The 14,192-nt window shown below is 40.6% G+C and overlaps 1 protein-coding gene across 2 annotated transcripts in view; it reads left to right on the top strand.

Annotated features, from left to right (window-relative positions):
- GOSR1 (golgi SNAP receptor complex member 1) overlaps positions 1-14,192 on the top strand; it is a 322,620-nt gene that overhangs the window by 146,565 nt on the left and 161,863 nt on the right. For both annotated transcript variants that reach the window (XM_053706135.1, XM_053706134.1), the window contains exon 7: positions 11,663-11,692. In XM_053706135.1, coding sequence (XP_053562110.1) covers positions 11,663-11,692 — 30 coding nt within the window. The remainder of the gene's footprint in view (positions 1-11,662; positions 11,693-14,192) is intronic.

Genomic DNA, 14,192 nt, shown 5'->3' with positions numbered 1-14,192 from the left:
TCCTTACTATGCATCAATTAACGGCTGTAATGGATAATTCTGTCAAAAACATTTTAGCCAAAATGCACACTTATCAGCGTAAGCGCGACTGCTCTGTTTTAGATACTGAAGAGCATGACGACGCTGATAATAATGGTTCTGAAGGGCCCCTAAACCAGTCTGATGGGGCCAGGGAGGTTTTGTCTGAGGGAGAAATTACTGATTCAGGGAACATTTCTCAACAAGCTGAACCTGATGTGATTACGTTTAAATTTAAGTTGGAACATCTCCGCGCTCTGCTTAAGGAGGTATTATCCACTCTGGATGATTGTGACAATTTGGTCATCCCAGAGAAGCTATGTAAAATGGACAAGTTCCTAGAGGTCCCGGGGCTCCCAGAAGCTTTTCCTATACCCAAGCGGGTGGCGGACATTGTAAATAAAGAATGGGAAAGGCCCGGTATTCCTTTCGTCCCTCCCCCCATATTTAAAAAATTGTTTCCTATGGTCGACCCCAGAAAGGACTTATGGCAGACAGTCCCCAAGGTCGAGGGAGCGGTTTCCACTTTAAACAAACGCACCACTATACCCATAGAAGATAGTTGTGCTTTCAAAGATCCTATGGATAAAAAATTAGAAGGTTTACTTAAAGAGATGTTTGTTCAGCAGGGTTACCTTCTACAACCAATTTCATGCATTGTCCCTGTCGCTACAGCCGCATGTTTCTGGTTCGATGAGCTGGTAAAGGCGGTCGATAGTGATTCTCCTCCTTATGAGGAGATTATGGACAGAATCAATGCTCTCAAATTGGCTAATTCTTTCACCCTAGACGCCACTTTGCAATTGGCTAGGTTAGCGGCTAAGAATTCTGGGTTTGCTATTGTGGCGCGCAGAGCGCTTTGGTTGAAATCTTGGTCAGCTGATGCGTCTTCCAAGAACAAGCTACTTAACATTCCTTTCAAGGGGAAAACGCTGTTTGGCCCTGACTTGAAAGAGATTATCTCTGATATCACTGGGGGTAAGGGCCATGCCCTTCCTCAGGATCGGCCTTTCAAGGCCAAAAATAAACCTAATTTTCGTCCCTTTTGTAGAAACGGACCAGCCCAAAGTGCTACGTCCTCTAAGCAAGAGGGTAATACTTCTCAAGCCAAGCAAGCTTGGAGACCAATGCAAGGCTGGAACAAGGGAAAGCAGGCCAAGAAACCTGCCACTGCTACCAAGACAGCATGAAATGTTGGCCCCCGATCCGGGACCGGATCTGGTGGGGGGCAGACTCTCTCTCTTCGCTCAGGCTTGGGCAAGAGATGTTCTGGATCCTTGGACACTAGAAATAGTCTCCCAAGGTTATCTTCTGGAATTCAAGGGGCTTCCCCCAAGGGGGAGGTTCCACAGGTCTCAGTTGTCTTCAGACCACATAAAAAGACAGGCATTCTTACATTGTGTAGAAGACCTGTTAACAATGGGAGTGATTCATCCTGTTCCATTAGGAGAACAAGGGATGGGGTTCTACTCCAATCTGTTCATAGTTCCCAAAAAAGAGGGAACGTTCAGACCAATCTTAGATCTCAAGATCTTAAACAAGTTTCTCAAGGTTCCATCGTTCAAGATGGAAACCATTTGAACAATTCTTCCTTCCATCCAGGAAGGTCAATTCATGACCACGGTGGATTTAAAGGATGCGTATCTACATATTCCTATCCACAAGGAACATCATCGGTTCCTAAGGTTCGCATTCCTGGACAAGCATTACCAGTTCGTGGCGCTTCCTTTCGGATTAGCCACTGCTCCAAGGATTTTCACAAAGGTACTAGGGTCCCTTCTAGCTGTGCTAAGACCAAGGGGCATTGCTGTAGTACCTTACTTGGACGACATTCTGATTCAAGCGTCGTCCCTTCCTCAAGCAAAGGCTCACACGGACATCGTCCTGGCCTTTCTCAGATCTCACGGATGGAAAGTGAACGTGGAAAAGAGTTCTCTATCTCCGTCGACAAGGGTTCCCTTCTTGGGAACAATAATAGACTCCTTAGAAATGAGGATTTTTCTGACAGAGGCCAGAAAAACAAGACTTCTAGACTCTTGTCGGATACTTCATTCCGTTCCTCTTCCTTCCATAGCGCAGTGCATGGAAGTGATAGGTTTGATGGTAGCGGCAATGGACATAGTTCCTTTTGCGCGCATTCATCTAAGACCATTACAACTGTGCATGCTCAGTCAGTGGAATGGGGACTATACAGACTTGTCTCCGAGGATACAAGTAAATCAGAGGACCAGAGACTCACTCCGTTGGTGGCTGTCCCTGGACAACCTGTCACAAGGGATGACCTTCCGCAGACCAGAGTGGGTCATTGTCACGACCGACGCCAGTCTGATGGGCTGGGGCGCGGTCTGGGGATCCCTGAAAGCTCAGGGTCTTTGGTCTCGGGAAGAATCTCTTCTACCGATAAATATTCTGGAACTGAGAGCGATATTCAATGCTCTCAAGGCTTGGCCTCAGCTAGCGAGGGCCAAGTTCATACGGTTTCAATCAGACAACATGACAACTGTTGCGTACATCAACCATCAGGGGGGAACAAGGAGTTCCCTGGCGATGGAAGAAGTGACCAAAATCATTCAATGGGGGGAGTCTCACTCCTGCCACCTGTCTGCAATCCACATCCCAGGAGTGGAAAATTGGGAAGCGGATTTTCTGAGTCGTCAGACATTGCATCCGGGGGAGTGGGAACTCCATCCGGAAATCTTTGTCCAAATCACTCAACTGTGGGGCATTCCAGACATGGATCTGATGGCCTCTCGTCAGAACTTCAAAGTTCCTTGCTACGGGTCCAGATCCAGGGATCCCAAGGCGGCTCTAGTGGATGCACTAGTAGCACCTTGGACCTTCAAACTAGCTTATGTATTCCCGCCGTTTCCTCTCATCCCCAGGCTGGTAGCCAGGATCAATCAGGAGAGGGCGTCGGTGATCTTGATAGCTCCTGCGTGGCCACGCAGGACTTGGTATGCAGATCTGGTGAATATGTCATCGGCTCCACCATGGAAGCTACCTTTGAGACGAGACCTTCTTGTTCAAGGTCCGTTCGAACATCCGAATCTGGTCTCACTCCAGCTGACTGCTTGGAGATTGAACGCTTGATCTTATCGAAGCGAGGGTTCTCAGATTCTGTTATCGATACTCTTGTTCAGGCCAGAAAGCCTGTAACTAGAAAGATTTACCACAAAATTTGGAAAAAATATATCTGTTGGTGTGAATCTAAAGGATTCCCTTGGGACAAGGTTAAGATTCCTAAGATTCTATCCTTCCTTCAAGAAGGATTGGAAAAAGGATTATCTGCAAGTTCCCTGAAGGGACAGATTTCTGCCTTGTCTGTGTTACTTCACAAAAAGCTGGCAGCTGTGCCAGATGTTCAAGCCTTTGTTCAGGCTCTGGTTAGAATCAAGCCTGTTTACAAACCTTTGACTCCTCCTTGGAGTCTCAACTTAGTTCTTTCAGTTCTTCAGGGGGTTCCGTTTGAACCCTTACATTCCGTTGTTATTAAGTTATTATCTTGGAAAGTTTTGTTTTTGGTTGCAATTTCTTCTGCTAGAAGAGTTTCAGAATTATCTGCTCTGCAGTGTTCTCCTCCTTATCTGGTGTTCCATGCAGATAAGGTGGTTTTACGTACTAAACCTGGTTTTCTTCCAAAAGTTGTTTCTAACAAAAACATTAACCAGGAGATTATCGTACCTTCTCTGTGCCCGAAACCAGTTTCAAAGAAGGAACGTTTGTTGCACAATTTGGATGTTGTTCGCGCTCTAAAATTCTATTTAGACGCTACAAAGGATTTTAGACAAACATCTTCCTTGTTTGTTGTTTATTCCGGTAAAAGGAGAGGTCAAAAAGCAACTTCTACCTCTCTCTCTTTTTGGATTAAAAGCATCATCAGATTGGCTTACGAGACTGCCGGACGGCAGCCTCCCGAAAGAATCACAGCTCATTCCACTAGGGCTGTGGCTTCCACATGGGCCTTCAAGAACGAGGCTTCTGTTGATCAGATATGTAGGGCAGCGACTTGGTCTTCACTGCACACTTTTACCAAATTTTACAAGTTTGATACTTTTGCTTCTTCTGAGGCTATTTTTGGGAGAAAGGTTTTGCAAGCCGTGGTGCCTTCCATCTAGGTGACCTGATTTGCTCCCTCCCATCATCCGTGTCCTAAAGCTTTGGTATTGGTTCCCACAAGTAAGGATGACGCCGTGGACCGGACACACCTATGTTGGAGAAAACAGAATTTATGTTTACCTGATAAATTACTTTCTCCAACGGTGTGTCCGGTCCACGGCCCGCCCTGGTTTTTTAATCAGGTCTGATAATTTATTTTCTTTAACTACAGTCACCACGGTATCATATGGTTTCTCCTATGCAAATATTCCTCCTTAACGTCGGTCGAATGACTGGGGTAGGCGGAGCCTAGGAGGGATCATGTGACCAGCTTTGCTGGGCTCTTTGCCATTTCCTGTTGGGGAAGAGAATATCCCACAAGTAAGGATGACGCCGTGGACCGGACACACCGTTGGAGAAAGTAATTTATCAGGTAAACATAAATTCTGTTTTTTATTTTATCCCTCTCTCTCTCGGGATTTGTGAACTTCCACATCTTGGGTATTATATCCCATACGTCACTAGCTCATGGACTCTTGCCACTTACATGAAAGAAAACATAATTTATGTAAGAACTTACCTGATAAATTCATGTCTTTCATAGTGGCAAGAGTCCATGAGACCCACCCTTTTTTTGTGGTTATGATTTTTTTGTATAAAGCACATTATTTTTTCCAGTTCCTCTTTTTGTATGGTTTTTACTCCTTTTACACCTCACTTCTTAGCTATACGTTAAACTGAAGTATGAGTGAGGTGGGAGGTGTATTTATAGGCATTTTGCCCCCTCCAGGTAGGAATGTATATCCCATACGTCACTAGCTCATGGACTCTTGCCACTATGAAAGAAATGAATATATTAGGTAAGTTCTTACATAAATTATGTTTGTTTGTTTTTTTAAATATTATTTTTTTTATTTTTTTTAATATATACCAACATTACAAATATCCCATCCCCATATCAAAAGATGGAAAGTAACATCAAGAATCAAGTCCATCCAAGTCTGAGAGTCCTGTAAAAGTAGATTCTGCAACAGGCCTGAATCAAGCAATGTTGACCTTATCTGGTACATTTAATATTCTCTTTAACATATAATGCATTAACAAACATTCTAAACAATAACTGTAAACACATTTTTCAAAAAAGGAACCATGAGAAATGAAGTGTACTGTGTACTTGCAATGTATGATAAGAGAGTTATCACCTCTTATTTGGAAAATATTTCAAGTTTAAGGAAAAGGTTTAGCTGTTAATGTTTTTTCTCCTTTTATCTCCAGTATCATGGTGCTTTCATACATCATGTGATGCAACTTTATATCCCAGGGACTCATACATAATTATTTTGATAACTGCAATAAAGAAGAGCATCCACAAAAGACATTGTGATCATACACAACTACCAGAAGCAAAACAATGAAAAATAACTGTAATTGTGACATTGTCTATAAAAATGTTCATATATTTGTTCTTTTTAGATTTGTATGTCCAGTCCCTTATGAATTGTTTTATTATGTTCTAAAATTTTAAAATGTTCTAGGTTATGAGGCTTTTTATATGGAAAACTACTAAAATCCTAACACTGTAAGTGTTACGCTCTATTAGCTTTCTTGCTCTATTTCTTTTTTTATGTGATGTGCTTAACAATATTATTTCATTATGCAATAACTGATATTAACCTAATATTATTTAGGGACATTAATCTAGCATTGCATTCATGCATATGAATGTGCATGATTTAATTATATGTTAAATAAGAATTCAGTTTGACAAAGTTGTTTATTTTGACTTTGAAACTAACATGGAGCACACAACTGGTCTGTGGGATAGAAGCTCCCTGATAAGGAAACGTACTACAGCTCTAATGGTGGACACACCTCGCAAACAAGAACAGGCTATACTTAGTACTTAACACAGCAAATGTAGACCAGCACTCGCAGTCCAATAGCCAGGTGCACGTTGCAAGGACCCTGCACAGATCCCCTAACAACACAGCAAATTCAAATTAAAGCAACAGCACCTCCCTTATGCATCAAGAGATCTTTTAATGGTGAGACATCACAGCATACAACAACGTTTCGGTCAGCAATTGACCTTAATCAGGTTATACATATCCATATCCCTGTTCACATTTTATACCCTTCCATAGGGGAGGGACTTAATTACCTGCTCAAGGGGAAACAATATTTTGCATACATTCACATGATCTACACACCCCCTCTAGTGGACACAGAAGTAGAAATCTTAACCCATTAAGACCTGAAAAACATATATCCATAATTATAAATACTCTCTACAAATCATTAAAATTTCTTCAAGATTCAGAACATTATCATATCACATTTATCTCCATAATAATCATTGGATATAGCATAAACCACACAAGTAAAGAAACTATACTACCAATATTTAATCACATATAATTTATAGTTTATAGAGTGACATTCCAGTCAATCTCTTTATTCATTCCCAATGGTAACATGGACAGTAAAGTATAGATCCAGAATATCTCTCTGGATTTAAGGGTTTTTAATCTATCACCAACCCGTCTAGGTTTCCTAACATGTTCTATGATCTGGAATCTAAGTTGGGATATTGAATGACCTGCCTGCAAAAAAATTATTAGAAACAGGGGCATCCATATTTTTCCGTTGAATGTTAGATTTATGTTCATTCATCCGGTCTCTGACTCTACGTTTCGACTCCCCAATGTAAATCTTTGAGCAAGGACACTTGATCAAATATAAAATATGAGTATTACAGGTGTAGAAGCCAGAGATCTGGAATTTTTTTCCAGTTAACGGATAGAAACCTCAAACCTCAAAGATATGTATGTTGGTTAAGGCTGATATGGGCCCTGAAAAGGGGTTTAGACAAACGTTTATTTCCACTCCTCGATTGGGAAATTATCCATGTCTTGGTTGCTGTAACTGCAATAATATGATTAAGGGAGATTTTTTTTGTACATCCGTTAACTGGGAAAAAATTCCAGATCTCTGGCTTCTTCCTTTAGGCTGAAGAGTGTCCAGTCTGTAGATCCATAGGGCTTCTTTTTGGAGAAAGATCCTATTTTTGTCACCACCTGTTCTTGGTTCGGGTACATGATTAATGATGATATTCTTTAGGGATGCTACTGTATGATTTTCTTGCAAAAAGTGTTTATCAACTGGAAAATCTGATTGTCCCTTGGATGGTGCTTGTCTAATGTTCTATGGCTTGCCATTCTGTCGCGTAGGTTACCAGTTTTTCCAATATAATACTTTGCACATGGACAGATAATTGCATATACTATGCATGTCATAGTACATGTAAGGTAATATTTAAAGTAAAGGTAAACTTTGATTTATCGGTGCCTTGTTTTTAAAAATACTATTAAAAAAAGCGGCACTTTCATTCATCAAAGTTTACATTTCACCGTTTTTGTACAAATACCTTTTTATTCTGGAAGCCGCTCAGGCAATGTTTTCTTTGGGGGGAGGGGGGAGCAGCCGCCGTGATTGGATGAAGCCTGATTCATCATTGGTGATGTATGAAGAGACTTGCGGGGGAAGCGCTGGAGCATCTTCCAGAATAAAAGGTAAATATTTGTACAAAAACTGTGAACATCAAAGTTTACCTTCACTTTAATGTTAGTGTGTGGATGATGAAATTGTTTTGTTGAAATCATTATTACATGTGGTGCAGCTTGGACATTTGTAGCGTCATTTCCTGGCTATTTTTGAGGTAACCTGATGGTCCTGTAGGTCCATAACGACCAACAAATCTCTAAGATTAGTGCCTCATCTATTGCCTATCCTTGGTTGCAGTTGAACTTTGCCCAAATTACATGTGAATGGATTAAACATGGTGACAAAAGTAAATTCCTCCTTAATACAGGGATTACTTGTGGTAATACAGAACCTGGCCACAAGGAGGAGGCATAGACACCCCAGCCAAAGGCTTAAATACCTCCACCACTTCCCTCATCCCCCAGTCATTCTTTGCCTTTCGTCACAGGAGGATGGCAGAGAAGTGTCAGAAGATTTGGAGTAGTCTCTCATGGAGGGTAGTACTCTTTGCTATGGGACTGGAGTTTTAAGTAGTCTTGTCAGCCTCTCAGTGATAGCATTGACGAAAGTTAGTCTGGAGATGCAGGCAGAGTCTTTCTGCGAAACCATCCAGACTCCTATTAACAACTCCTTAAGCAATCAGCGTTGACGAGTTTCGCTGCCTGCTTTCTTCACTCAAGTCCAAGTCAGAAGTGCTGCTACAATCTGTCAAACTTGAAGGACCGTGTTTCTGTTCCACGGCATAGATTGGGTAAGATCGTTTCATTTTTTTACACATATTGCAAATGCTAGAAGACAGGGTCACAGTGTTGCTCCTTTTATCTATATGGAATCAAGGGTTAATATCTCCTGAGGGGGAATATGAACAGTTGTGTTTAATCATATATGCTTTATTTGATTTTATGCTGCTTTATGTGTGAGATGTTTATGGGCTCATAGGCTGAGATGGAATATACAGGTTTCACTTTCACTTTGAAGGTTGCGCAGCTTAATAGCTTGGCACGCTTTTTCTCATAGCAGGGACGGTCCTGCATTGCGCACCATGTGATAGAAAGGTGCCGTTTGTTTTATTTAAAATAAAGTTTGTTTTTTCTGTAATCCTCCGCATATCATACTTTAGCTATGGAGGATTCTGATTCACTAGAGGGTTCTCCCTCTGTTTCAAAGAGTAATGCCTGTTTATATTGTGAGGGAGCTCTGGAATACCCACCTTCTCAATTATGTTCCATATGCCTTGATAAGGGGATTATATCAAATAAGGTTGACACGTTTGATACCATTGAGCCGTCCACCTCTGAGGAGTCATCGGCCAGTGAGGTGCACACCCTACATGCATCTTTTTATACACATCCAGCTTCCCATTGCACTGCTAATCCTCCATCTGGAGGGGGCCTTTTTTTACCAAACGTTACTGCGCAGTTTCATACGGCGGATTTCAGTCTGGCATTTCTTTTTCCTCCGTTTTGCTCTCCTTACTCAAGTCTTTGCTCGTATCAAACAGGAGAGAGCGTTGGTAATTCTAATAGCTCCTGCATAGCCTCACAGGATCTGGTATGCAAACCTAGTGAAGATGTCATCTCTGCCACCTTGGAGGTTGCCTCTGAGGAACGACCTTCTAACTCAGGGTTTATTCCTTCATCCAAATCTCATTTCTCTGAAGCTGACTGCTTGGAGATTGAACACTTAGTTATGTCTAAGCGTGCATTTTTTGATCGATCATTGAGACCATGATCCAGGCTCGCAAGCCTATTACTTGAAAAATTTACCTTAAGGAATAGCGTAAATACCTTTATTGGTGTGAATCAAAGGGCTTCTCTTGGAGTAGGGTCAGGATTCCTAGAATGTTGTCTTTTCTCCAGGAAGGTCTGGAGAAGGGATTATCAAACAGTTACCTTAAGGGTTCAGATTTCTGCGTTATCCGTTTTGTTACTCAAGCGTCTGGCAGATGTACCAGATGTTCAATCTATTTGTCAGGCCCTGGTCAGAATTAGACCTGTGTTTAAGTATTTTGCTCCTCCTTGGAGCCTTAACCTTGTTCTTAAAGTGCTGCAGCAGGCTCGTTTGAGCCATTGCATTCCATAGATATTAAGTTGTTATCTTGGAAGCTTTTGTTTCTTATCGCTATTTCTTCTGCTCGGAGAGTTTCTGAACTCTCGGCCTTGCAGTGTGATTCGCCTTTCATGCTGATAAGGCGGTTCTTCGTATTGAGTTGGGTTTTCTTCCTAAAGTGGTTTTGGATAGAAATATTAATCAGGAGATTGTTGTTCCTTCTCTGTCTTAATCCTCCTCATAAGGAACGTTTGTTACACAACCTGGATGTTGTGTGCGCTCTAAAGTTTTATCTACAGGCGACTAAGGATTTTCGTCAGTCCTCTTCCCTGTTTGTTTCTTTCTCTGGAAAGCGTAAATGTCAGAAAGCTACTGCTACTTCTCTTTCTCTTTGGTTGAGAAGTATGATCCGTTTTGCTTATGAGACTGCTGGACAGCAGCCGCTTGAGAGAATAACAGCTCATTCCACTAGGGCTGTTTCGTCGTCTTGGGCTTTCAAAAATGAAGCTTCTGTGGAACAGATTTGCAAAGCTGCAACTTGATCCTCTCTGCATACTTTTTCCAAATTTTACAAGTTTGATACTTTTGCCTCGGCTGAGGCTTCTATTGGGAGAAAAGTTCTTCAAGCGGTGGTGCCTTCTGTTTAGGTCTGCCTGTCTTGTTCTCCCTCCCTAGTCATTTGTGTCCTCTAGCTTGGGTATTGGTTCCCAACAGTAATTGATGTTGTGGACTCTCCTTATCTTAAGAAAGAAAACAAGATTTATGCTTACCTGATCTATTTCTTTCCGGATATAGAGTCCACAGCCCCTCCCTTATTTATTAAGACAGTTATTTTTTTACTCAGGCACCTCTACACTTTGTGTTATTCCTTATTTCCATTTTCCTTCGAATGACTGGGGATTGTGGGTAGGGGAGTGACACTTAACAACTTTGCTGTGTTGCTCTTTGCCGCCTCCTGCTGGCCAGGACTGATATTTCCAACAGTAATTGATGACGTGGACTCTCCATATCCGGAAAGAAATTTATCAGGTAAGCATAAATCGTGTTTTCCCTTTTAAAATCTTCTTAAGAGTTATTAAAGGGACATTGTACACTAGATTTTTCTTTGCATAAATTGTTTTGTAGATGAGCCATGTATATAGCCCATCTGGGAGTGTTTTTGTAAAAATGTATAGTTTTGTTTATTTTTAAATAACATTGTGCTGATTTTCAGACTCCTAACCAAGCCCCAACGTTTAAGATGTATACTGATGTCTACAAATTCCTGGTTGTGTAATAGGTATTTAATATGCAGGGGTGAGAGGCGGTGTCTGCCTGTTTCTACTTTCCCAACGCCTTTCAGTGGGTGTCCTGACCAAACCTCATCAACAGTGCAAAACTGAGAGCTTCTAAGTACGTTTTTAAAAGGTTTAATACTGGATTTTTAGATCAGTATCTGTGCATATTCTTCTTTATAGTAGTGTCTATTACATGCAGTTATATGAGAATTGGTGTATACTATTCCTTTCACTTACAGGAGCATGGATGTCAAAATTAAACTTTCATAATTCAGATAGTGTACAATAATAAAAGAGAGAACTTTCCAACAGATTTGTGTTCTCAAATGTACCACTTTCTCTTAGTATCCTTTGTTAAAAGGATTTCAATGAGAGCATACTTAGTTGAGCATTACACGTATAACATATTACTGCTTCTATACGGTACATTAGACGTCTTCAGAGTATGTTATGTCAACCCAAGCTAACCACAATCCCTCCAACAAAATGGAAAAAAAATGTTACAGGACACTATCTGGCATTCATTTGTCTCCCACATCTGGTTACCATACCAATGCATTACAGTTTTATTATATTTGAATAATCTATATGTATGTTTATAGCAGTTTGCTATTGCATTCTGAATGATTTAGTTTTTTATTTAAAGTACACTATTAATTGTCTTTTTTTTTTTTATGCAGTTCTGATCGTCTGATAGAAGAAACTATAAGGTGAGATTATGTACAGTTTTTATTTATATAAACAGGTGAACTCTGTTTGGATTTCCCTCTTTATCCTATTCCGAATTCTTCCGATCATGTCTTTCATTTCATATACTCTGTTGTGTACTATATCAGGATCCATGTTTTCAATATGATTACATTAAAAAAAATCCTATATAGTTACCCACTTGATCTCAACGGTAAACTGGTTCAAGCATATGATCGCAAAAATAAGATGGTATGTCATGTGAACATACTTCCAACATCCACACACTGTCTGATTGCCAACAGGGATATTCCAGATTCACTTTTATTTAATTTAAACTGAGTAACTGGAATAAGTGATAGTTTTCCTAATTTAAAGTTGTAAACTACTTTCAAATGCTAAGTGAGGTTTTTCACCTTTAAAATATATTTACAGGTGCTTAAAGGAATTGAAACCCATTTTTTCTTTCATAATTCAGATAGATCATACAATTTGTAAAAAAAAATCTATTTCTGTTATCTAATTTGCTTTATTCTATTGGTATCTTTGTTGAAAAGAATACCTATGCAGGTTTAGGCACTGGGAGCTAGCTGATGATTAGTAGCTGCACATATATACCTTTTTGCCATTGGCTTACAGATGAGTTTAGCTAGCGCCCAGTAGTACATTGCTGCTTCTTCAATAAAGGATGCCAAGCTAATGAACCGAAATTGATAATAGACGTAAATTGGAAAGTTGTTTAAAATTGTATGTTCTATCTGAATCATGAAATAAAAATGTTGGGTTTCATGTCCCTTTAGATTGAAATAATTTTTATTGAGAATTTTAGTAACATACATATAATACCACAACAATTACGTTCTCATATTGAAAATACTTGGCCCTCAGAAAAAAACACCTTAATATATTAACTGTGTGGAGATACTTTCATAGTCTTCCACTATTGCTAGTGTGAGGTTGAAATTTCCAATACCGCCCTCCTTGGCTCTTACCATAGTATTCTTTCTGCAGGATAGCATATACAGGGAGTGCAGAATTATTAGGCAAATGAGTATTTTGACCACATCATCCTCTTTATGCATGTTGTCTTACTCCAAGCTGTATAGGCTCGAAAGCCTACTACCAATTAAGCATATTAGGTGATGTGCATCTCTGTAATGAGAAGGGGTGTGGTCTAATGACATCAACACCCTATATCAGGTGTGCATAATTATTAGGCAACTTCCTTTCCTTTGGCAAAATGGGTCAAAAGAAAGACTTGACAGGCTCAGAAAAGTCAAAAATAGTGAGATATCTTGCAGAGGGATGCAGCACTCTTAAAATTGCAAAGCTTCTGAAGTGTGATCATCGAACAATCAAGCGTTTCATTCAAAATAGTCAACAGGGTCGCAAGAAGCGTGTAGAAAAACCAAGGCGCAAAATAACTGCCCATGAACTGAGAAAAGTCAAGCGTGCAGCTGCCAAGATGCCACTTGCCACCAGTTTGGCCATATTTCAGAGCTGCAACATCACTGGAGTGCCCAAAAGCACAAGGTGTGCAATACTCAGAGACATGGCCAAGGTAAGAAAGGCTGAAAGACGACCACCACTGAACAAGACACACAAGCTGAAACGTCAAGACTGGGCCAAGAAATTTCTCAAGACTGATTTTTCTAAGGTTTTATGGACTGATGAAATGAGAGTGAGTCTTGATGGGCCAGATGGATGGGCCCGTGGCTGGATTGGTAAAGGGCAGAGAGCTCCAGTCTGACTCAGACGCCAGCAAGGTGGAGGTGGAGTACTGGTTTGGGCTGGTATCATCAAAGATGAGCTTGTGGGGCCTTTTTGGGTTGAGGATGGAGTCAAGCTCAACTCCCAGTCCTACTGCCAGTTTCTGGAAGACACCTTCTTCAAGCAGTGGTACAGGAAGAAGTCTGCATCCTTCAAGAAAAACATGATTTTCATGCAGGACAATGCTCCATCACACGCGTCCAAGTACTCCACAGCGTGGCTGGCAAGAAAGGGTATAAAAGAAGAAAATCTAATGACATGGCCTCCTTGTTCACCTGATCTGAACCCCATTGAGAACCTGTGGTCCATCATCAAATGTGAGATTTACAAGGAGGGAAAACAGTACACCTCTCTGAACAGTGTCTGGGAGGCTGTGGTTGCTGCTGCACGCAATGTTGATGGTGAACAGATCAAAACACTGACAGAATCCATGGATGGCAGGCTTTTGAGTGTCCTTGCAAATAAAGGTGGCTATATTGGTCACTGATTTGTTTTTGTTTTGTTTTTGAATATCAGAAATGTATATTTGTGAATGTTGAGATGTTATATTGGTTTCACTGGTAAAAATAAATAATTGAAATGGGTATATATTTGTTTTTTGTTAAGTTGCCTAATAATTATGCACAGTAATAGTCACCTGCACACACATATATCCCCCTAAAATAGCTAAAACTAAAAACAAACTAAAAACTACTTCCAAAAATATTCAGCTTTGATATTAATGAGTTTTTTGGGTTCATTGAGCACATGGTT

Source organism: Bombina bombina, chromosome 3, assembly GCF_027579735.1.
Source record: "Bombina bombina isolate aBomBom1 chromosome 3, aBomBom1.pri, whole genome shotgun sequence".
In the NCBI taxonomy this organism is placed as follows: domain Eukaryota; kingdom Metazoa; phylum Chordata; class Amphibia; order Anura; family Bombinatoridae; genus Bombina; species Bombina bombina.
Note: the sequence above shows the minus strand (reverse complement) of the source record. Positions and strands in the feature narration are given on the sequence as shown.